Source organism: Apodemus sylvaticus, chromosome 3 (genome assembly GCF_947179515.1).
Source record: "Apodemus sylvaticus chromosome 3, mApoSyl1.1, whole genome shotgun sequence".
Taxonomy (NCBI): domain Eukaryota; kingdom Metazoa; phylum Chordata; class Mammalia; order Rodentia; family Muridae; genus Apodemus; species Apodemus sylvaticus.
Window position 1 is genome coordinate 139,741,744 of NC_067474.1, and position 23,665 is coordinate 139,765,408.

General features: G+C 48.3%; 1 protein-coding gene across 1 annotated transcript in view; it reads left to right on the plus strand.

Moving 5' to 3' along the window:
- Oscp1 (organic solute carrier partner 1) overlaps nt 1-20,048 on the plus strand; it is a 28,957-nt gene extending 8,909 nt beyond the window's left edge. The window contains exons 2-10 of the mRNA XM_052177336.1: nt 5,838-5,992; nt 8,843-9,010; nt 9,465-9,545; nt 14,353-14,456; nt 15,087-15,215; nt 16,034-16,103; nt 17,933-18,072; nt 19,064-19,127; nt 19,707-20,048. Coding sequence (XP_052033296.1) covers nt 5,838-5,992; nt 8,843-9,010; nt 9,465-9,545; nt 14,353-14,456; nt 15,087-15,215; nt 16,034-16,103; nt 17,933-18,072; nt 19,064-19,127; nt 19,707-19,823 — 1,028 coding nt within the window. The 3' untranslated portion in view covers nt 19,824-20,048. The remainder of the gene's footprint in view (nt 1-5,837; nt 5,993-8,842; nt 9,011-9,464; nt 9,546-14,352; nt 14,457-15,086; nt 15,216-16,033; nt 16,104-17,932; nt 18,073-19,063; nt 19,128-19,706) is intronic.
- The last annotated feature ends 3,617 nt before the right edge of the window (nt 20,049-23,665 follow it).

A 23,665-nucleotide genomic window follows, 5' to 3' on the forward strand; every position in this document is an offset into this window, starting at 1 on the left:
TCCCTCTTCAGTGGAATGTGGGAATGAGGGTAAATCAAAGTTGTCTTGAACCTTAAGGGAGGTAATTCGAATAGAGTCCTAAGCCCTATGTCTTAGAACAGGGGGGGTTCAAACCAGTGTAATCGTGCAGAACGTTCCCTGACTCCTCTCGTGTGACCTTGTCCATCGTGTGTAATTCCATAAACAAGTGGTTTTGGAGCAAAGGTAATTGATAGAGACTGAATTGCTTTCATCAAGATAATTATTTCATCAGCCTACGTTCAGAGAAGCCAAACTGACATGCCGGGCTGCCTTTATTGTATTTCACAACCATCTTTTGACACTTCTCTTGAGCAATTTTTGGCCCATCCTTCGACGCCTGGCAGAATTTCAGGTGTGAAGTGCGGCTCTTGAGGGCTTTTCATGTGTGTAATTGGATTGCTGGAACTTATTTTCACATAAGTGTTCAAAAATAATCAGCAGATGCCCAGTTACCAGCCCTTCTGATATCCCCATGAAGGACCCCTCCCCTCCCGTCCCCATCTTCTTCATGCCGGATCTGACTCCCACTCCATTCTGCCTCGTGGAAAGAAGGCAGAGCTCGTTTGAGTGCCAAAACCGAATGCCGAGGTGGAAACCTGGGCCTGGCAGGGGAAGAGCGATCCTAGCTGGAGACACGTGTGCCCCTCCCTTCAGCTGTCAGGCTGTTGACGCTGACCGTGGACTCCCGAGTACTCAGATTTCCCAGAGTCCGGATCTGTGACAAGGACGACTGTACAGCCCTGGGATCAGCGGGAGGAGGAGCTTGCCTTAGAGGCGATTTCATACAGCTCTGGCCGCGTACCTCACAGCTAAATTAGCATAGGAACCTGGCGGCCTTTGTTTCTTCTCTTCTATAAAACTGTGATGTTGCAGAGGAGACCAAGGGAAAGCAGACTTTTTCTCCCTGGTAGGCAAACTGTAAATAAAGCCATTTCTGTTACCAAGTGGAATTTCCTCATTTTTATATTTTAAAAAGACGGGGAAATCCAAGTGCCTGGTAACAAAGGCAGCCCAGGTGTCTGACTAAACCTAGCACCCAGATGTGAGCATGTGCAGTGCGTCTCAGGCGTGGCTCCTTCCTCTGTGTCCCTGCGGCGTTCATCTTGGCGTCTGGCATACTGCACGCCTGCCTGGGCCAAGCGCCTCACAGAGCGAACTGCGAGGGGAAAGGTTACTGTCTCCACGCTCTCACGGACAGTGAATGGGGGCAAGGTGCAGGCCCGGCTGGCCGAGCGCCCTGCTGCACCCACGGGGACAGACCTCGCTGCCCTCGGCTCTCACAGGTGAACCTAGCTTAGGTCTGCGGCAGGAGCCATGGTGAGTCCATGGCGTGGACTGTGTGCACATCCCTGGGGAAAAGTTTTTTTTTTTTTTTTTTTGCTTTTTGCTTTTTGCTTTGCCCAAATCAGTAACAATCGCCTTGGGATTTTCTAGCTTTTCAAACCAATTTATTTGAGGCTAAGCTGTTGTTCTCTTGCATCTGGAGTGAGCTCGGAGACCCTAGAGAAATGACTCCGCTCTTGGTACGCTTTAGCCCAATCACAGCACACGAGGAATAGTTTAAGGTGACTCCGTCCTCCCTGGGCTACATCATCTCTTCCCTCTTTCTTTTCTGGGGACCCTGTGGCTTTTCATTCATGTCTGTCTGCTCCTTGCTGATTCTGTACTTTATGTAAAGGCTGTGGTGAGAGAAAAAAGTTAGAAAGCCCGATTTATTGCAGGTTCTTGGTTGGTTTGTCTGTCTGAAGCCAACCCAGGAGTCCCGTATCTCTGCGCATAGCCGTGAAGGGAGCGTTGTCCGGCCAGGCTGAGCTGGGTTCTCAGCTGAGCGGGCTCCTGCCTTGACTGTGGGTCTAATTCTTCCTGTCTGAGGAGCAGGAGAGAGTCGATCCAGGGTAAAACCCAAAGGTCAAGCGTGATTTTATTAAGGAGGTGTCTGTGTGCTTTCGTGCCTTACCTTTCCATTGTTGTGGCAATGTGCTACCATGACCAAGGCGACTTATAAAGAAAATATTAGGGGGCTGGAGGGATGGTTCAGTGGTTAAGAGCACTGACTGCTCTTCCAGAGGCCCTGAGTTCAAATCCCAGCAACCATCCATAATGAGATCTGACTCCCTCTTCTGCAGTGTCTGAAGACAGCTACAGTGTACTTACATATAATAAATAAATAAATCTTTTAAAAAAAGAAGATAATATAAAAAGATGTAAGTACAGTCCTCAGCTTTTCTTTTCTCTATAAAATGCTTTTAAAATACTACTAATAAAATATTCCTGCCCTTTGTTACTTCGATCTTTAAAAATTTACCCAGAGGGGCTGGAGAGATGGCTCAGCGGGTAAGAGCACTGACTGTTCTTCCAAAGGTTATGAGTTCAAATCCCAGCATCCACATGGTGGCTCACAACCATCCATAAAGAGATCTGATGCCCTCTTCTGGTGTCTGAAGACAGCTACAGTGTATTTACATATAATAAATAAATCTTAAAAAAAAATAATTAAAACATAAAAAAAAAATTTTTTTTACCCAGAGCCAGACACCCAGCACTTCCATGCATTCAGCAAAGGGAAGTAGAGTTTGTATCTTTCAGAAATAATCACTCGTGACAGATAGTGGTGGCGCACGTCTTTAATCCCAGCACTTGGGAGGCAGAGGCAAGCAGATCTCTGAGTTCAAGGCCAGCCTGATCTACAGAGCAAGTTCCAGGATGGCCAAGGCTACATAGAGAAACCCTGTCCCTAAAAACAACAAAACAAAGCAAAAGATGAAGAAAAAGAAGAGGAGGAGGAAGAGAAATAAGTACTCATATTAAGAGTTCATTTTAAGGCTGGAGAGATGGCTCAGTGGTTAAGAGCACTGACTGCTCTTCCAGAGGTCCTGAGTTCAATTCCCAGCAACCACATGGTGGCTCACAATGGGATCAGATGCCCTCTTCTGGTGTGTCTGAAGACAGCTACAGTGTACTCATAAAAATAAAATAAATCTTTAAAAAGAAAAAAAAAGAATACATTTTAGAGGCTGGGGGATGGCACAGCAGCAAAAAGCATGTGTTGCCCCACAGAGGACCTGAGTCTCCAACAGCCTTACCATGTACCTTGCTGCCTGTTTCTAGCTACAGGGATCTAAAGGCCTCATTTGGCTTCCACAGCCACCTGTGTTCACTCAGACACAGATACAGTACAAAGAATTAACACTAAAAGACAGAAGCTGAAACTATGGCTCAGCAGCAGGTAAGAGCACACGTGTGTGCTGCTCATCCGGAGGTCCTGAGTTCAGTGTACAGCAACTCCATCAGACAGATCACAACTGCCTGGAACTCAGCCTCAGGGGACCCAACTCCTCTGGCTTCTGTTGAGTGCCTACACTATCTCGAACACACCTAAACCACATGTACGTACTTATACACAAACACACACACACATAATTAAAATAATAAAGATATATATTTAAAAATAATATTTTTAAAAAGAATTCATTTTATATAACGAAGTAACCCAGTTGTCTGTGAATATATGTGCTTGATAGCCAAAAACTCTCCCCTTTACACTAAAATAACTAGCTTAAGAATAATCTGGAGGGCTAGCGATATGGCTCAGTGGTTAGAGCATACACTGCTGTCACAGAGGACCCAACTTCAGTTCCCAAGCACCTTTAACTCCATCTCCAGGGGTTGGATTCCTCTGACCTCTGACCCCTCTGGCCTCCAGTCTCTGAAGGCACCTGTACATACACCCACAGACACACAGACACATATTTTTTTTAAACAATTTATGAAGACTACTCTTAGCCAGCAGATAGCTCAGCACCTGCCAAGCAAACCTGTCAACCCAAGTTCACTCCCTACAGCACTAGGCATGAGGTGGCAGAAAAGAAGCAATGTCGCCAACTTGTCCTCCAACCTCCACACATGTGCCTTCAAAGGCACCCCACCCGCCACAACACACAGTAACAATATAGCAGACATCCAGAACAATCCGCACATGCCTGTATCTGCTGCTGTTCTCATGCCAGAGCTCCCCCTGCCTTCACGACTGTACCTAGCCGAGTCATTCAAACGACTCCGAGAGCAGAGCCGAGGCCACTGTGGTCTGCGCAAGTCCTAAATTCTCGACCATTAGAAATTTCACTGTCCCACCGGATGGGACCTCTTCTCGTGCTGTGAAATCAGTACCATAGGTCAAAGGGATTAGGACGTGCTAACGCGGAGCAAACCGAACTGCATGTTTTGTAGAGGCATTAAAGACACTGCAGTCACTAACCAGCAGGCAGCATGTCCATCTTTACAAAATGTTTGTTACGAAAATAAGTCACCATTGTTTGTCTGAGATGCGCCAAGTTTAATTTGTGGTGGAAAATGGTTTAGACTGCTTAAAGGGGAAGCAGCCCCCACTGCACAGACATATCCATGAATAATGAGGTAGAACATGTGTTGTAAAAGGGCCACTGGGATGGTTCAGTGGATGGAATGCTTGCCCTGCAGCCTGCCAACCCAAGTTCGATGCCCGCAAGCCATGGGAAGGTTGGAAGGAAAGAAATGACACCACCAAGCCTTCCTCTCATGTCCGCATACCGCACGGCACTTCACACACACTCCTACACAAACTAATAATGAAATCCATCTATTTTATTATTTTTTTTATTTTTGTTTTTACAGATAGAAGGGTCTCACCATATAACCCTAGCTGGCCCGAAAGTCACTGTATAGACCAGGCTGATCTCACCCTTACAGAGACCTGCCTCTGCCTCTCAAGTGCTGGGATTAAAGACCAGCCTAAATTTTTTTTAAGAATGTGTGTGCCGTTTCTCTGTTTTTAAGGATGTGTTCTAACTTATACTCTTTATATGTTTATAACATCCTTTTTATTTTTAATAGAAAAAATTTAGATTTCTTTGTTTTGTATTTATGAGTGTTTTGCCTTACATCCATGTCTGTATGTATATCACATGCATGCCTGACACTCTCAGAAAGCAGAAGAGACCGTTGTATTCCGTAGAACTGGAATGAGCCACAGTGCGGTTGCTGGGAACTGGGTATAAGTCCCCTGCAAGAGCAAAAGTGCTCCTAATAGCTGAGCCATCTCTCCGTCCCACAGTCTTTTTCTTTTCCTTTTTCTTTTTCTTTTTTTGTTTTGTTTTGTTTTGTTTTGTTTTGGTTTGTTTTGTTTTGTTTTGTTTTGTTTTGTTTTGAGACAGGGTTTCTCTGTGTAGCCCTGTCTGTCCTGGAACTCTCTCTGTAGACTAGGCTGACCTCAAACTCAGAGATTCCCCCTGCCTCTGCCTCTGCGTCCCAAGTGCTGAGATAAACAGCATGTGCCACACTGCTGCCCAGCAAAAGTAGTACTTTTTTTTTTTTAAAGAAAGATTTTCCCACCTTTAATCCCAGCACTTGGGAGGCAGAGGCAGGCAGATTTCTGAGTTGGAGGCCAGCCTGGTCTACAGAGTGAGTTCCAGGACAGCCAGGGAGGGCTACACAGAGAAACCCTGTCTCAGAAAAGAAAAGAAAAGAAAAGAAAAAAGAAAAAAAGAAAGAAAAAGGATATAGAAAGATTTTCCTTATCAAGGCAGATGGTGTCTGTGAAGTGGTGTGACATGTAAAGCACAGTCTTCTCGAATATTGTCATTGTGGACATTGCCCTGAATGCCACACAGCACTCCTGAGCCCTGCTTCCTACTGGACATCTGGGCTTCTCTCCAGGGGCTGATTTCAGCAAGCACTCTGTCTGTCAGCTCAGTCTCCGGCTGGCTCCGTTCCCAGACAGACAACAGCACTCCAAACAAGGCTTCTTCCTTGCTCATCTGGACTCTCTCCTCTCTCTGCAGTTCTGAACGACATCATTTCAACCATGTTCAACAAGAAGTTCATGGATGAGCTGTTCAAACCCCAGGAACTGTACTCCAAGAAGGCCCTGCGGACTGTGTATGACCGCCTGGCTCATGCCTCCATCATGCGACTGAACCAGGCCAGCATGGATAAGGTAAGCAGGCCGGCTGCCACTTGGTCAGCTCAGCTGCTGCTTGAGCACCTGTGTGGATGCCCCTAGATGGGTCACACCGGATTCCATATGCAGCGGTGTCTCGGGAAAGAAACAAGAGTAAATACGAGCTGTAGTTAAATACAAGTCAGGTTGAGAGGCTCTCAGGAGGCATCTGTACCCAACCGCTCTAGTGTGTCTCACTTACCGAAAGGGGACCCTGAGGTTCACATCCTATTTACAGGTGTGAATGTGTGCCATCCGGGTCAAGTACTCAACCCCCCAAACTTTACCTCTGGGAGGACGGTAAGAGAAAGAAAACCAGTATAACCAAAGCATCTTGGGCATATATGCAAAAGTCACAGTGAAACCTATTAATATAAGCAATAAATATACCCTTAATACTTAGGTTTTAGCTACGCAGTGGTAGCCCACACCCTTGATCCTAGCACTTGGGAGGCAGAGGTAGATAGATCTCTGAGAGTTTGAGGCCAGCCTAGTCTACAAAGTGAGTTCCAGGTCAGCCACAACTACACAGAGAAACCTTTTCTCAAATAATAATAATAATAATAATAGTAATAATGTTATAAAAGGAAAAACTTTAAACTACTTCATTAATTTCAGCTCTGCCATGAGAAAACCAAGCATTTTAAGACATATTTTTAAATATTAAGCTTTTACTTATTATGAATATATCTATGTCTTTGGAAAACAAATTATTAGAGCACTCTGTTTACTCTTTTGTTTTATGTATATGAGTGTTTTGCATGTATGTCTGTGCATTATGTGTGCAGTGACTGCAGAGGCCAGAAGAGGGCGTCACAACCTGTGGAGCTGGACTTAGAGATGGTTGTGAGCTGCCCTGTGGGTGCTGGGAACCAAACCCTGGTCCTCTGAAAGCACAGTAAGTGTTCCTAACCACTGAGGCACCCCCAAACACGCTGATTTTTTTTTCAAGACAGGGTTTCTCTGTGTAGTCCTGGCTGTCCTGGAACTCACTCTGTAGCTCTGGCTGTCCTGGAACTCAAAAATCTGCCTGCCTCTGCCTCCCAAGTGCTGCCATCACTGCCCGGCAACACTGATTTTTTTAAAGAATCATTCCACTTTGCTGAACGGCTGACAACATACAAATCTGTTCAGAAGAATTATGAATCGTTTAGCTATCTGCCCTCCAGGAGGGAGAGGCTGACAGCAGAAGGAGACACCCTCCTGCCAGAGCATTCCATGGGAATGAAGGAGAAGACATTAGCCCCACAAGCAGATACTTCTCAGCAGATGGGTTCCAGGGGATGCTGACATTTTTAACTGCATGCTGTGAAGAAAATGGCACATCACCTGTGGTCTTCCTCCTCAAAGCCCATAGCCCCAGTCTAACCACAAGAAAAATGTCAGACACACAGCATCTCGTGCTGCAAAATGCAAACCAGAGTGCCAGGATTTGGAATCATCAAGGTGGGCTGAGTGTACTTGTTGCGTTTTCAGAGGACTAGAGCTGTCTTCAGCTCCCATATGGGATAGCTCACGATGGCTGTAACTCCAACTCCTAGATATCAGACACCCTCTTCAGCTTCCATTTTATCTGCACACACACAGCACTCATGCATACATACACATACACATACACACATACACACATAAATAAAACAAAATGTAAAACACATGTCATTGTGATCAGTGAAGAGAGTCGGCTGAACCATCACAGCCAAGAGGAACCCTGAAGAGCCTGGCAGGCAAACACGCCGTTTGTTCTGGAGGAGATCCTGCAGCGCAGCGGGGCCTTGGGGTTGGGGAAATGACGCAGTCACAGACACAGAGCAGGAGTTTGATCCTCAGAACCAAATGCTGGGCATGGCGCCGTGCACTCAGCCCAGCACTGGGGGACAGAGGCAGGAAGATGGCTGGAGCATGCTAGGCAGCCAGCCAGGGTGAATTGGTGAGCTCCAGGCCAAGGAAAGACCCTGTCTCAAAAGTGGTAGATGGCAGTCCTAAAGATACACTGGGGGCTAACCTCGTGCCTCCACAGGCACACACAATTATACATAAAAATCTAGGCTATTGGGGAGAAACTAAACTAATGGGATGGCTCTTAGATAGGGTCTTGCGTAGCCCAGGCCAGCCTCCAGCTCACTGTGAAGCTAAGGATGATCCTGCTGCCTCCACCTCCCAAAAGGTGACCTGCACAACCACGCCTGGGCATGTGACAGAAATCCAACTCAGCGCTTCCTGCATGCTAGGAAAGTTCTACTAACTGAGCCAATTCCAGTCCCCAAGTTCTAGGACTCCAGACAGTTATTAAGTTAGACTTAAATAATGATTTTTCAACTTGCTCCACTGTATGAACTTTTTTTTAAAAAAAAAAAGTCATGAAGACTAACACTAGACAGTGAGCACGCAGAATCAGCACATACGTGTTGCTAGTTCTAGAAGCCTGCGTGAGTCACACCAGCTCTAACCGAGCCCTTACTGTCTGTTGTTTCCTCTGGGAAAGTTATCTCATCCCCGAGTCTTCTCACTAACAGGTGGGCAGGCTGAGGAAGGGGATCAGGATTCCAGATCCTCCCAAGTCCAGTGCTTAGTCCAGACCTCACTAATGTCAGCAGCTAATGTGGTTTCATGTGTGTCCCATCAGGAAGACAGGATGACCAGAAACCACAGTTTACCACAGGCTACTCCTGTTGTCTTAGCCTAGTTACTAGCATAGCCTCTTGCATCCTCAGAAATGCTCCGGCTTGGGTGGCGGCCCATGTGGTCACCTGAGCCGCGTGGCAAGCCCGTGGCTGCTTTTCCGCAATGGCTATGCTCAGCTTCTGGTCTGCTCTTGTGACCCCTTCTATTCCGTGTGGGGGTTGACAGCTCTATGACCTGATGACCATGGCTTTCAAATATCAAGTGCTGCTGTGCCCACGCCCCAAGGACGTGCTGCTGGTCACTTTCAACCACTTAGACTCCATCAAGGGCTTCATCCAAGACTCTCCAACCGTCATACATCAGGTGGACGAGACCTTCCGGCAGCTGACAGACGTAAGCCCCCCTCCAGCCTGCCACCTCCCTGCCACAGCCCTTGTTCTCAGTCAACTGTCAGACCCAGCAGATTCTATGGTTACAGTGACAGGGTCAAAGCTTGACACTCTCCGAGAACATTCTGAAATCCTACAGCTGCCTATTTTGTAACGGCAGTGGCGGTCATCACCTTATGCTCCTTGCTGTAGCCTTTGTAGGGGGAAACCAGCAACAAAGAGCTTTCCCCACATCTGAAAGGGAGTTGGGAGTGCATGTCTGCTCTGTTGTGGAGAACAGATGCTCCAGGCCTGTGAGAAGGTGGCATGTCAGAGTCTGTCCCACTTGGGAGGGAGGGTGCTGCCACTCCTGCTGCCAAGGTCCCCGACAATTATCTGAGTCCCGCCCCAACCCCGCCAGTCCCCACAGCTCAGCCCATGGTGAAAGCGCAATGCCTCCCTCCACCTTGCCTTGGCAGATATATGGGAATCTCTCTGCTGGCGAGTTCCAGATGATCCGGCAGACGCTGCTTATCTTCTTCCAAGACCTGCATATCCGTGTAAGTGCTTGGACCCCACCCCCACCCCTGTGGCTGCTGCCCTGACCATAAGCCAGTCATCTGAACAGACCCAGACCCGGATCGTGCCCAGCAGGTGATGCACATCATGCTTTGGAGTGTGACCATAAGCATTCTCGTGATAAATTTAAGCCATTTTTCCCCCAGCTCTATTAAGCTCTTTTGAAATGTGGGCTCATCTTTGCTTCTACAGAAGAGCTGTGTTGTCCAGGTCCTGGTGTGACCATGAAGCTTTTCTCAAGCTTTCATCCTCAGTATCACAGCATCAGACACTGTGGCATGGCTGCCCTCCTGCTCCATGAGCTGCCCCCTTACCCTGGCTTTCCCACTTTCCTGTTGGCCTCCACCTGTCTCCATGCCTTCCTGCTCCTGCCTTCACACACACACACACACACACACACACACACACACCTGCTTGCTGAAATCCATTGGACCTATAATTCCATGTCTGCTCCTAAACTATTGCCCTGAGAGCCAAGTTTCCCACCTCTGGCTTCTGCTGAGAATCCTGCCTATCCACCACTCCTTGGCTCAGAACCAATGTCGCTGCAGTTCTCCAGTCTTGATTTGTCCAGTTGCTTCTAAAGTGCACGTAGGGTTTGCTCTTCCTGTGGTTCTTCTTTTCTCTCGAAGCTGCTGACACATTAGCTTTTCCAGTTTCGGGGACCCTGACCAAGTTCCTGTGTTTGCTAAGCAAATTCCCTGCCCCTGAGCTAATCCTTACCCTGCATTCAGCTCTTCCTGCCTGTTGTCCCCTAAATGCCCCTCTCTCATTGTGCCATGCCTACTCCAAACAGTTCTATACCCAAACTTTTAAAAATCATACTTCTGTGTGGGTCTGGGTGACTCTCCCAGATGGTCCGGTCCTAAAGCTGGGTCACCCGCAGTGGAAGGATGGTGTGCTACAGCAGAGCAGCTCTGGCCCCAGTGCTAGACAGTGTCACCTGCACACCGAGCCTGTGCTCTTGAATCTGAGCTTCTTCCCCTGGGATGTGGAAATGGTGGTATGTAATTTGGAGCTCACTGGAGGAACCCAGTGAAGGAACTATATGTAATGTATGTGTGTGCTCAGATATGAATGGTATAGAATACTTCTACAAAGAATATGCAAGAAAGTGGTCACCGTGCTACCTCCTGGGAGTCAGGATTGTGGAGAAGAAGCAGGGCAGAGGGACACAGCCCCAGTACCAAGTCAAGAAGAGGACTAGAACCACACTAGGTGCGGTTCCTGCCTGAGTATATTTCCCTTCCAAGGACAGGAACAACAAATAGATTTCAGCTCTAATGCCAATTTTATTTTTAATGATAATGAATAATTTCATTGTATTTGCTACGGGTGGAGCAAGAACAATATGAATATAGACTAATATTTCTAATGTTCATGGTTGAAAATATAAAATTATGAAAGAACAAGCAAGATTAAGTTGTACGGCAATTTTAAACGTTGATTTGAGCTGGGCGGTGGTGGCGCACGCCTTTAATCCCAGCACTTGGGAGGCAGAGGCAGGCGGGTTTCTGAGTTTAAGGCCAGCCTGGTCTACAGAGTGAGTTCCAGGACAGCCAGGGCTACACAGAGAAACCCTGTCTGTCTCAGAAAAAAAAAAAGATCAATTTGAACATACTGAAAATTCCACTCAGTGCTGTTACCAAGACCATGCATATTTAATGGATCATAGTAATATTAGCAGCCATATTGATCTCAGTTTTGAGGAGATAAAATTAATTGTAATGAACAGGCATGCCTAATCATAATTCTGTAGTAAAATCACTGAAATGTATTATGCCACTAAATATATTGGACTTTACTTGCTAAATGGGCAGACAAGGAAACATAGAGATCACAGCTAGTCATGGTAGTACGTGCTGTACCCTCCCACTCGGAGGTGGAGGCAAGAGGGACCGGAGTTCAAGGTCACCCTCAGCTGTAGCTCCCCGGGAGGGGAGGACTGCAGGGGTTGGCGGAGAATCACACAGCTTGGCCTTCCTCTGCCAGTGATCTGCACAGCTGGGCTGGCTTCCCTGTCTGGTCTTCAGTGTTTCTGTTCAGCTGCAACTTGTGATTGCCTATACAAATTTTCTGTTTTCAAAATACTCTTGATAGTTTTTAGATTTGTTAGCAAAACCAACTAAATCAAGAAAACACGGCTCTGCACCAGGAGCTCTCGCTATTTTAAACCAAAGCAAATATGAAACTGCATGTCCAGCCCCAAGCTTTCTATACCATGTAACGTAACCGCATGAGGCATTGTGACCTGTCCCTGGGGCCCTGGACAGAGACTGCACTAAAACCAGTTCCCTTTAAGTTCCTCAGGAGTTAGTTACAACCATCCTCTTCAGCTACACATCAAACTCAAGCCTTGAATTCACAGAGATTCACCCAGCTCTGCCTTCTAAACACTGGGATTAAAGGCATGCACTACCGTGGCCATCTATCCATCTTGTTTTCTGAGATCGGGATTCCCACTGGGACCTGGGCCTTGCCAGTTAGACTAAACTGGCCGGCTAGCAAGCCCTTGGGAGCTACTTGTCTTCATCTGGGGTTAAAGGCATGTATAAATTTAGGCCATTGGTCAGCATCCATTTGTCCTGAGTGTCTCCTTGGAGGGATAAGGCCCTGTGCCGGCAGTTACACGTGGGACTCTAAGCACCCTTCCTCTCACAGTGAAACCAGCCACATCTGCTTTAGCATGAGCTCTAGGAGGAGTTGGGTCTTGCACAGCTGTCTCTCTCTCTCTCTCTCTCTCTCTCTCTCTCTCTCTCTCTCTCTGCCTTCCACCCAAGACAGATTTTCAACAGACCCATGAAGGAAAGGGGCTGGGGGCAAAGGATTCTGGCTCAGTAGCTGCCAGGTCTAGGGGGGGAGGTTTCAGCACTTGGAAATGCAGGAGTCAGAAACCCGCCTGCAGCTGGACGTGATCTGGTAGGCAGCGGAGCCGAGGATTTTAAGGAAGGTCCGTGGTGACTGAGGAGTGTGTCTTCATCACTAGGATGGAGAGTGGGCTCAGAACAGAGAAGGGAAGCAGGAGCTGGCGGTCAGCAGGGAGGAGAAGCAGGTGGGGTGCAGAGGAAGGCCAGGGACAAAGAGCCCGTTACACTGACATGGCCTGGCACCCAAGGAGGTAAAGGAAGGTGACTGACGGTGGCTCAGAGTGCTAGCTTGGTGGCCTGGTAGTGGTGCTCACTGAAACTGGACATTATAAAGGATAAGGGGGGCTGGGAAGGGCAAAGGTGGACATTTTTCTGAGTGGGGTAAGTCAGAGGAGCAGTCAACAGACCCAGCTTTCTCCTTCTGCTAAACTCATATTCCTTCATCATAGAATCTGAAAGTGAAGAGTTCCTTAAAGGTCATTCACCCACCTCTGACCAAGCCAGTCTACCCATTCCCCTCAGAACATGGCCTGTGCCTGCGCATCTCCACTGCTGAAACATCATACACAAACCTGCTTCCGCCAGCTCCAACAGCGTCCCAGCCCCCACGTTCCCAACCCATCATTGTTCTCCTCAGTGAGCCTCTGTCCTCGAGTTTACTACGTGGAATGTCTTGCTTTGTAATGTGTCTCAGTGATTTTTTCTGTTGCTGTGGTAAAACACCACGACCAAGGCAATTTATAAAAAAAGGCTTTAATTGGGCTTACTCATGGTTTCAGGGGCCTAGAGTCTACAATGGCAGAGGAAAGGAACAGCTGAGAGCTCACATCTTGATCCATGATCAGAAGGCCCAGAGTGAGCAAGTGAACAAACATTGGGAATCACATAAGTCTTTTGAAACCTCAAAGCTTCCCCCAAGGCCACACCTCCTCTGGCAAGGCCACACCCCCTCTGGCAAGGCCACACCTCCTCTGGCAAGGCCACACCCCCTCTGGCAAGGCCACACCTCCTCTGGCAAGGCCACACCACCTCTGGCAAGGCCACACCCCCTCTGGCAAGGCCACACCTCCTCTGGCAAGGCCACACCTCCTCTAACAATTCTTTTCAAACTTGGGGACCAAGTATTCAAACATATGAGCTTAGATGTAGTCTCATTCAGACCACCACTGTGTGGTGCTTTTACATGTATGCTTGTGTTCTGTGTCCATATAGCGCCCCCTTTTTAATTTCTAGCTCTAGAGTGTGGACTCAGGGCTCAGCCATGTTCAGCAAGTGCTCTAAACTAAGCTGTTGCCCCAGTCCTCCAAGCAGTCTAGCAAAGAGAAGTAGCAACCATTTACTGAGCACATACTACGTTGTGGACTCTGCCTGCTCCCCATCCTTGATGCCAGGGCCTTACACATGCTAAGTTGTGTTCTAGTGATGACTTGCATTCCCAGTTCGTTTTTGTAAAATTTCCTCATCCTTAAAATAGGGATACATCCTTTGGAGGGTTTAGGATGAAGTTCAAAAGTGATTCAATCGTATGGAGCTGGAGAAGTGGCTCAGCAGTCAGGAGCACCTACTTTGGGTGGCTCCGCTCCAGGGACCCAGTGGCTTCTTATGGCCTCTACAGGCACCCACATACATATGTGCACATATACTTATACACACATATACATAAATGAATATACAGATACACGTGCATGTATACACATACACACACACACACACAGAGTCATCATGTAGATGAGACCACTCTAACCCTGCAAGCCTCTTGTAGTATGTCCCTCTCTGTGGGGTGTGCACATGCTGTGTTCCTGGTACCTGAACCTCTCTAGGTAGCATTCACAAATCACTGCTTCCTGGTTCATCCTCAGAAGATTTGTGTCCATAAAAATGTACCAGAAAAAAATTACACCAAATATATATTTTTTTCTAGGTGTCCACATTTCTAAAGGACAAAGTTCAGAACTCTAATGGTCGCTTTGTGTTGCCAGTGTCGGGGCCTGTTCCCTGGGGAACTGAAGTTCCTGGAATCATTAGGTAAGTCCTCTGTGATAACTGGCCAGCAGTGTTTGCAGTGCCAGGAACATAGCGTGTGCCCACCCCACGGACTGCAGCACTGCCCAGCCTCTCAGGCTCTGCCCACCTGTTCCTTCTTCAGTAAAGCTCAGCTCTGTGGAGGTCAAGGATCTAATCACAGCTTTGCCACTTGAAGGGAGGATGCTGGGGGCAAGCCAGCCAGTTCTCAGGTTGTTTCCTCATCAGTTAAGAGGTCACTGTGAGGCAGATCTCTGAGTTCGAGGCCAGCCTGTTTTACAGAGTGAGTTCCAGGACAGCCAGGGCTACACAGAGAAACCCTGTCTGGGGAGGAAAAGAGCCGTCTGCTGTGCTTACACAGCTCCTGTGACTGCCCGACAGACAGGCTGTCCTTTCGGTTATGAGCCCAGCCTTTCTCGTCTGAGCCGCCTCTCCAGCCCTGTCTTTATCACAGGGGCTCTATGGGCTTCCACATGCTAAGCAGGTGTGCTGGCCTACACCTCCAACCCAGGGCCTTTCTCTCAAAAAAGGGACTAAATTCCTTTTTGTCCTGCTGTGTGCAAATGGTAACGTGGGCCTGGAGACTGTCCCAATTTCAGGAAGTCCCCCGTCGTGTCACGCTGTGCATTTCAGGGTGTTCAGCGTCAAAGGCGAAGAGGTGAAGAAGATGGAGTTCCGGCACGGCGGGGACTACGTCGCTGCCCACAAGGAAGGGTCTTTTGAGCTTTATGGAGACCGCGTCTTGAAATTGGGAACTAACATGTAAGTAAAACCTCCACCGAATGAGCTTGAATACACAGAGTTTAATACACTCCATTAAAAAAAAAAAGGTTCTCTGAGAAATCCCCACTGAGTCTACTGAGGATGTATGTGGCTTTCGTGAAGGCCTGGGTTCTGTCCCAGCACCACATACAGTGGTATCGTATTGCGGTGCAAGCCCACAGCATCAGGGAGATGGAGGCAGGAACATGAACAGCTCAGCAGGGCCATCCTGGGCCTCATAATGAGTTTAAGGCCAGCCTAGAGTACATGAGAGGAACCTGTCTGGGGAGAAAACAAAACCTGTTGTTCATTGAAGCCATTTCCCACCCCCACCCCCACCCAATATAATGCACTTGGCAAAAGATGCATAACCTTAAGTAACCGTGGAGGAGGGCTGGAGAGATGGCTCAGCAGTTAAGAGCACTGGCTGCTCGTCCAGAGGTCCTGAGTTCAAATCCCAGCAACCACATGGTGGCTCACAACCATCTGTAATGAGATCTGACGCCCTCTTCTGAGGTGCTGAAGACAGCAACAGTGTACTTACATATAATAATAAATAAACCTTTTTTAGCCAACGCCCCTTTGCTGTGGAGGGCCACACCGCCTTCCTGTGGCGCTCTCTGTGTCCACAGTACTGTTCGGGGACTTTTCTCGGGGGAAGAAGCAAAATGTGAGCGTTTCCCAACTCAGTTGCATTCTAAGCTCCCAGCACCTTTCTGGATGCCATTTAGTGTCTCAGAATGACACCACTGTGCCCACCGGTTAGAAGGGAGTCAGCGGCCGGGCTGGGTAACAGCGCTGTTTTCTGTCGGTGCCAGGTACAGTGCCAGTCGTCCTGTGGAAACCCACATGTCTACAACATCCAAGAACTCAGCCTCGAGGGCGCAGGTGAGCCGCAGCTCTCCTTTCCCAGCCGCAGTCTGCTGGGGGGCGGGGCGGGGCGGGGCGGGGTGGGGTGGGGCGGGGCTTCCGCTTGGAGAGCTAGGCAACTCTCACCCCATCGTTTGCCGGCTTCCTCTCAGCCTTACGTGTATCCAGGGAGTTTTTTTGTTGTTTTTTTCGAGACAGGGTTTCTCTGTGTAGCCTTGGCTGTCCTGGAACTCACTCTGTAGACCAGGCTGGCCTCGAACTCAGAAATCCGCCTGCCTCTGCCTCCCAAGTGCTGGAATTACAGGCGTGCGCCACCACCGCCCGGCTTGTACCCAGGTTTCTAACTGAGGCTTTGTTCAGAGCCTTCCCGTGATCTGACTAATTAGGTCATTTGGGGACTGGTTCATCACAATTAAATAGGAGCCAAGTACCAGGACATGGCAAATCGCTTTGTACCCGAGCAGTGAGGCCTGTGGCTGCCGGGTCCAACATGTGTTCATGCACGCGCATCCCTTCTCGAAAGTGCACCCGGGTCACACGGACATTCCACTCTCCTTTAAAATGAGGTTTTCATCCCTCTGAGTTCAGTCACCAGCCAGCCCCGTGCTGGCATTGGGACAAATCAGACTGTTGAGTTTTGAGTGTTCATGGAGCCGTGTGGGAAGGTTGGGCACCAGGACAGAGGCCTGGCGTCGATGTGGTTGTGCCCCAAGAGGCTTTTGGTTCCCTGGGAAGGACAGTGGTGGAAACAGCAAGGGGTCACAACGGCTTTCAGAAGCAGCGACCTGGGAATAGGGCTCCAGAGAGGGCAGGACCCAGAATAGCAGGGAGGGGAGATGAGGACCACGGTGGCGGGCGGGATGAGCTCAGGCAGAAGGAGGACAGGGTCTTGTTTGGAGAGGCAGCTGGTCCACACAGCTCCGCCTCAGCAGAGCAGAGGCTTTACTAGACAGGACCACACTGGGGCCGATTAAAGAAGGTCTTAACTCTGCTTTGTTTTGTTTTGTTTTGTTTTGTTTTTTGAGACCTGGCTGTCCTGGATAGACCAGGCTAGCCTCAAACTCACAGAGATCTGCCTGCCTCTGCCTCTGGAGTGCTGGGATTGAAGGCATATGCTGCCACCACTGAGCTCCATTTTGTTCTTTATGCAAGAGTCAGAAGGCTTTGTTTCAAGCAAGACAGAAATAAGGGAGTGTGATTTCAATAACTGACAGAAGTAGCCAGGCAGTGGTGGTGCATGCCTTTAATCCCAGCACTTGGGAATTTCTGAGTTTGAGGCCAGTTTGGTCTACAGAGCTACAGAGTGAGTTCCAGGACAGCCAGGGGCTACACAGGAAAACCCTGTCTCGAAAAGCCACCAAAAAAAAAAAAAAAAAAAAACCTGACAGAAGTGAATTAGATAGAGCTCAGAGCCAGGAAGGAAGGTAAAGTCTAGAAAGGGAGGTGAGAGAGAACGGCCTACTGCGTTCCTGGATGTCACCACCAGAGGGCAGTATGGGAGTTCCTCCGGAATGGTAACCCCCTGAACTGCAGACCTGACCGGGAGCCCTTGGCAGAGAGAACTGGACTGAAGAGGAAGCTGGGTCCTTCTCTCCTCCAAGGAAGAAGACACTTCTGAGAAGTGTGGTCCCTGAGGCATCCCACTAAACTTCCTCTTTGCCAGAGTCCCTCCGCTGCTGACTGGATTATTTTGGCTAAGCTTGCTTTCTGTACATTAGTTGTACCCAGAAATCATTTAAACTGTTATTATTTTTGCTTTGCTGTGTAATTCCTCCCTGGGTCTCTGGGGTCTTGGCAGGAAATGTGATCGCCTTGTGTGGCTACAAATCACACAGTTGTTTCTATAGGAAAACATTGCTCCAAACCCTCTTGCCAAAGAAGAGCTGAATTTCTTGGCCAGGCTAATGGGAAGAATGGAGATCAAGAAGCCGAGTGGCCCTGAACCAGGATTCCGACTGAACCTGTTTACGACCGATGAGGAAGAGGAGTACGTTTTAAACCTTCTCTTCTTTTCTGTCTGTTCTCTTTGTTTTTTTGACAGGATCTCATATAGCTCAGATGGCCTCAAATTCACTATATAACCTTAAAATCCTGATCCACCTGCCTCTGCTTCCAAGGTGCTGGGATTGCAGGTATGTGTCTCCATACTTAGTTTATATGAGCTCAAATCCAGAGCTTTTGTGTATGTTGGATCTAGTACCCTACAACCAAGATAGTTCTCCAGCCCTGAACCTGTTCTTTAAAGATATATAATACATTCTCGTCCCCGTGGCTTAGATCAAGTGTAGATATAAACCCCTACATGGGATAAAAACACAGACACGACAACTGCAGACACATAAGCACACATGTAAAACTCACCAGTGAGTCACCCCTGCTGCCCTGATTAAAGGCTCCCTGGGGTTAAGCAGGTGGGACTTCCTGAAGTCACTGCCCCAAAAGCTCTAACGTTCTACTAAACAGGAAGCTAAACCAGAAGTGTTAGGAGATGACTGGACTGAGCTGGCAACGCGGTTCCTCAGCTAAAGACCCGAAGCCCGGGCCCTGCATTCCAGCCCCGGGACGGGGAGAACCGACACTCACAAGCCATCTCTGGCTCCCACCTGCTCGCCGTGGCACGTGTGCACACACTCACTCGTGAACTCACACAAACTTGGAGTGGGACCCCCCCCCAGCTGTCCTCAAGTCATGTCAGTGGCCGGGTCACAGATGTCTTAGTGAAGGCCAGTTCGCACTGTGGATTGGAGGGACTGCCATGTGACCTGGCCTCAGATCCTGATGAGAGAGGGAAAAGTTGGCAGAGAAGCAAACACATGTGACTTTCTGAAATATAGGGAAGGGGGGAGGAGTGGGAAGGGGAGGGGAGGGGAAGTGGCAGAGAAAACAGGTTACCATGTTCTCATGAGGTGGTTCACCATACTAGGAAGAGGAAACATGAACCTTGTAACCTTAGGCCTGTCTCTTCCTGCCTCATGTAGACACGCAGCGCTGTCCAGGCCGGAGGAGTTGTCCTATGAAGTCATCAACATTCAGGCTACGCAGGTATGTGAGGGGCCCCACAGGGTCCTGACCTATCCTCCTCAGTATCTTGTAAAATGTTTGCTCTCCAAGCATGGAGATGGCCCAGTGGTTAAGAGCACTGACTGCCCTTGCAGGCCAACAGTCTAATTCCCAGCACCCCTATGGTGACTCACAACCACATGGTGGCTCAGGACCACATGGTGGCTCACGACCCCTGTAACTGCAGTTCCAGGGGGTCTGTGGGCACTAGGCATGCATATGACGCATATACACACAGGAAGACAAAAGACTTATACACGAAAATAAAAATAAATCTTTCTGAAAATTGGGCAGTGGTGGTGCATGCTTTTAATTCTATCACTTGAGAAGCAGAAGCAGGCAGCTCTCTGAGCTCAAGGCCAGCCTGGTCGGTCTACAGAGGAAGTTCCAGGATAGCCAGGGCTCCACAGAGAAACCTGTCTCAAAAATCAAAACATCACCAAAGGTATCATCTCTGTTCTTCTCAGAGCTGAGCCCTTGCTGGCATGGTAAGTTAAGTACTTCCTTCCAGAAAGGAGCCCTGCAGACCTGCACTTTCTTCTCTCCCCACACTTCCCACAGGACCAGCAGCGGAATGAGGAGTTGGCCCGGATCATGGGGGAGTTTGAGGTCACAGAGCAGCCGGAGCAGAGCACCAGCAAGGGAGACGACTTGCTGGCCATGATGGACAAGTTATAGAGGCCGGTGGGCACGTCCCAGCCTTCCTCGAGAGACTGCCTTACGACCGACGACCCTGGGATGGACGGCTGGGATCCAGTGTGCTCCTGCTGGCACGCCAGTGGAGGCCTGCACCTTCTGGTCCACTCTTAAGTCTGAACAAACTGTGAAGATCTCGCAGAGAGCATCCATTTCTGAAGCCACACACATTTGTGTATTTTCAGCAAAATATATTCTTGCTCTTAACCCAGACTTTCTCCATTATTGTTAATTCAGCAACTACCAAGATTAGCAAGTATCCCGCGCCATTCGGGCACCACAGCAGCTCTCCTCGGGGACCAGCACCTCACAAGTGCCTGTCAGAACAAAAGAGCAACACCTGACAACCGAGTAGGAGGTTCCGGGCCATTCTGGCTGCATAACAAGACATATATTGCCGGGCAGTGGTGGCGCACTCCTGTAATCCCAGCACTTGAGAGGCAGAGGCAGGTGAATTTCTGAGTTCGGGGCCAGCCTGGTCTACAGAGTGAGTTCCAGGACAGCCAGGGCTACGCAGAGAAACCCTGTCTCAAAAAAACCACACACACAAATATCAAGACATATCTTTAAAACACACATACAAAAAAAAAAAAAAAAAAAAAAAAACAAAACCAGGGGCTAGAGAGATGGCTCAGCAGTTGAGAGCACCGACTGGTCTTCTGAAGGCCCCGAGTTCAAATCTCTTCTGAAGGCCCCAAGTTCAAATCCCAGCAACTACATGGTGGCTCACAACCATCCATAATGAGATCTGACTCCCTCTTCTGGAGTGTCTGAAGACATACATATAATAAATAAATAAACCTTTAAAACAAAACAAAAAGTTTGGGGACTCAGGGGGTAAATGCACTAGCCATGCAAACCTGATGACAGAAATTTGATTCCTGGAACTTTTGTGAAGGGACTAGAGAAATGGCTCAGTGGTTAAGAGCACTGACTGTTCTATCAGAGGTCCTAGGTTCAATTCCTTTCATCCACGTGGTGGCTCACAACCATCCTTAACATTCTTTTGTTTTTGAAGACAGGGCTTTTCTGTGTAGTCCAGGGTAGCCTCAAACTCAGAGATCCGCCTGCTTTTGCCTCCCATGTGCTGGGATTAAGGCTTGTGCCACCACAGCCCAGCTGTGATGGGTTCTGATGCTTTCCTCCAGCATTCCAGCATACATTCAGACTATGTATCCATATGTAAAATGCATAGATGAATAAATATTTTTTTGGAAAAGCAGATGTGGTAGTACACATCCATAATAGCACTTCTACTGAAAGATGGGAAGTGGAGACAGGAGAATGTCTGGGAACTTGCAGGCTAGATCTCCGGAGGTACATAGTATAGCCACAGAAACCAGAGACCCAGGACCAACTCAAGTGTGAGATCTGCCTAAGCTTTAGGAGACCCTTTTTCTCAAAAACAAACAAAAAGAATGGAAGGGCTAGAGAGATGGCTCAGCAATTAAGAGCACTAGCTGCTCTTCCTAAGTTCCTGAGTTCAAATTCCAGCAACCACATGGTAGCTCACAATCATCTGTAATGAGATCTGACGCACTCTTCTGGGGTGTCTGAAGACAGCGACAGTGTCTTACATATAACAATAAATAAATCTTAAAAAAAAAAAAGAAAAGAAAGAAAGAAAGAAAAAGAAGGAAACCCCGGGATGGGGATGTGGCTCAGTAGACAGTGTCCAGCAGAAGAATGACGACCTGAGTCCAGGTCCCAGAACGCACATGAAGCCAGATACGATGGCGCACGTTTGTAATCGCAGGATCCTACAGGTAGATTTGAAACCAAGACAGGAGAATCCCTGGAAGCTCACAGGTCAGCTAGCCAGGCATTCCACCGGCAAACCAGAGGTCCTATCTCAAGGTGGAGGCAAGAACACCAGAGGTGGTTCTCAGCATCCACATATGCGCCATGGTACACCTGTAATCACACTACACACACACACACACACACACACAAAGATTTAAAGATTAAATGTAATTTAAGAAAATTAGTAAAGATCCTGAGGAGTGTGCTGTTCAGCTTGCTTTACAGGTAAGTTTGAAATCCGAGTAAGGGCAGTCACTCAGCATAACGAGTGTCAACTTGACTCTAGCTTGAATCCCTTAGACCAGAGCCTCAGCTGAGAAAATGCCTCCTTAAGATCAAGCTGTTGGCAAGCCTATGGGGCATTTTCTTAATTAGTGGTTGATGGGGAGGGCCCAGCCCATTGTGGGTGGAGCCAATCCTGGGCTGTTGTTCCTGGGTTTTTTGTTTGTTTGTTTGTTTGTTTGTTTTGTTTTTTTGGATTTGGTGTTTTCTAGACAGGGTTTCTCTGTGTAGCCCTGGCTGTCCTGGAGCTCACTCTGTAGACCAGGCTGGCCTTGGACTCAGAAATCCACCTGCCTCTGCCTCCCAGAGTGCTGGGATTACAGGCGTGCGCCACCACCGCCCGGCAGTCCTGGGTTTTATAAGAAGGCAGGCTGAGCAAGCCTTAAGAAACAAGAGAGTGAGCAGCACCCACCACAGCCTCTGCATCAGCTCCTGCCCCCATGTTCTTCTGGATTTGTTTGATTTCCTGTCCTTTGATGATAACAGTGATGCAGCAGAGTAAGCCAAATAAACCCTTTCCTCCCGAACTTGCTCCAGTCATGGTGTTTCCATGATGGTTTGTTGTGGCTCAGTTTAGAAGGCATCAACCCTGTCTCTCAACACATTGGGAGTTGTCACCTCTGAGAGGCAGAGTAAGCCAGGCAATGACAAGACAGGCTTGCTAGGCCCAGGGAGAACACCTGGGGGTCAGATGTTTGTTCTTCCAAGCATGCCCCTTCCCGGAGTCTACCTTTATCAACAAAGGCGTCGGTTTGCTGTGATATCTGGATCCTCTAAGTTACCATCAAACACCAGGCCGAGCTTTAGGCTGGATGTCTCCCCAGGGACTCACGTGAATGGCCTCGGGTCAGGGCTGCCTGAGATAGTTCCGAGAGGCCAAAAGCCCTGTCCTACATGCCCCCTCCTGGGACCAGTAACTTTGTGTACCCTCAGGGCTCTCTAACTGTCAGAGGTCGGAGTCTATTCCTATGAGAGGAATATCTGAATGACACAGGCGGCAGAGAACCACAACTGATCAGGCCATGGTGTAAAACGGGGTCAGCCTGAAGGACCACTGAGGTCACACCACATGGGAAGCAAGAGGATATGGTTTTGGAATGCAAGATCAGGAAACCTGCCCTTTGGCATAGTTTCGATCCTGAAAGGTAGGCCACCAGATAAATAAATTTGCTATCTCTCATCCAAGGAAGACACCCCTTAACCACCTGGTATGTTCAACCTTTTGACATTGCCACAAAGTTCAACAACTGCACAATTGAGGTTTTTGTTTTGTTTTGGTTAGGTTTGTTTTGGTTTGTTTTGGTTTGGTTTGGTCTGGTCTGGTTTCATTTCATTTCATTTTTGAAGACAAGGTTTCTCTGTGTAGCCTGGGCTGTCCTGGAACTCAAATCTGCCTGCCTCTGACTCCCAAGTGCTGGGATTAAAGGCCACCAATGCTTGGCTGAGTTTTTTGTTTGTTTCTTTGTTCGTCCGTTTAAATCATGATTTAGCTGGGCGAAGGGGTCACACTCCTTTAATCCCAGTACTGAGGACACAGAGGCAAGTGGATCTCTGAGTTTGAGGCCAACCTGGTCTACAGAGTGAGTTCTAGGATAGCCAGGGTCACGCAGAAAAACCCTGTCTTGAAAATAAATAAATAAATACAACAAAAAATACCAAAGCAACAATAAAAACTATGCTTTGTGTTCGTTTTGAGGCACTTCATTAACACAGGAACTGGGGCATGCACTGGCTGGGCC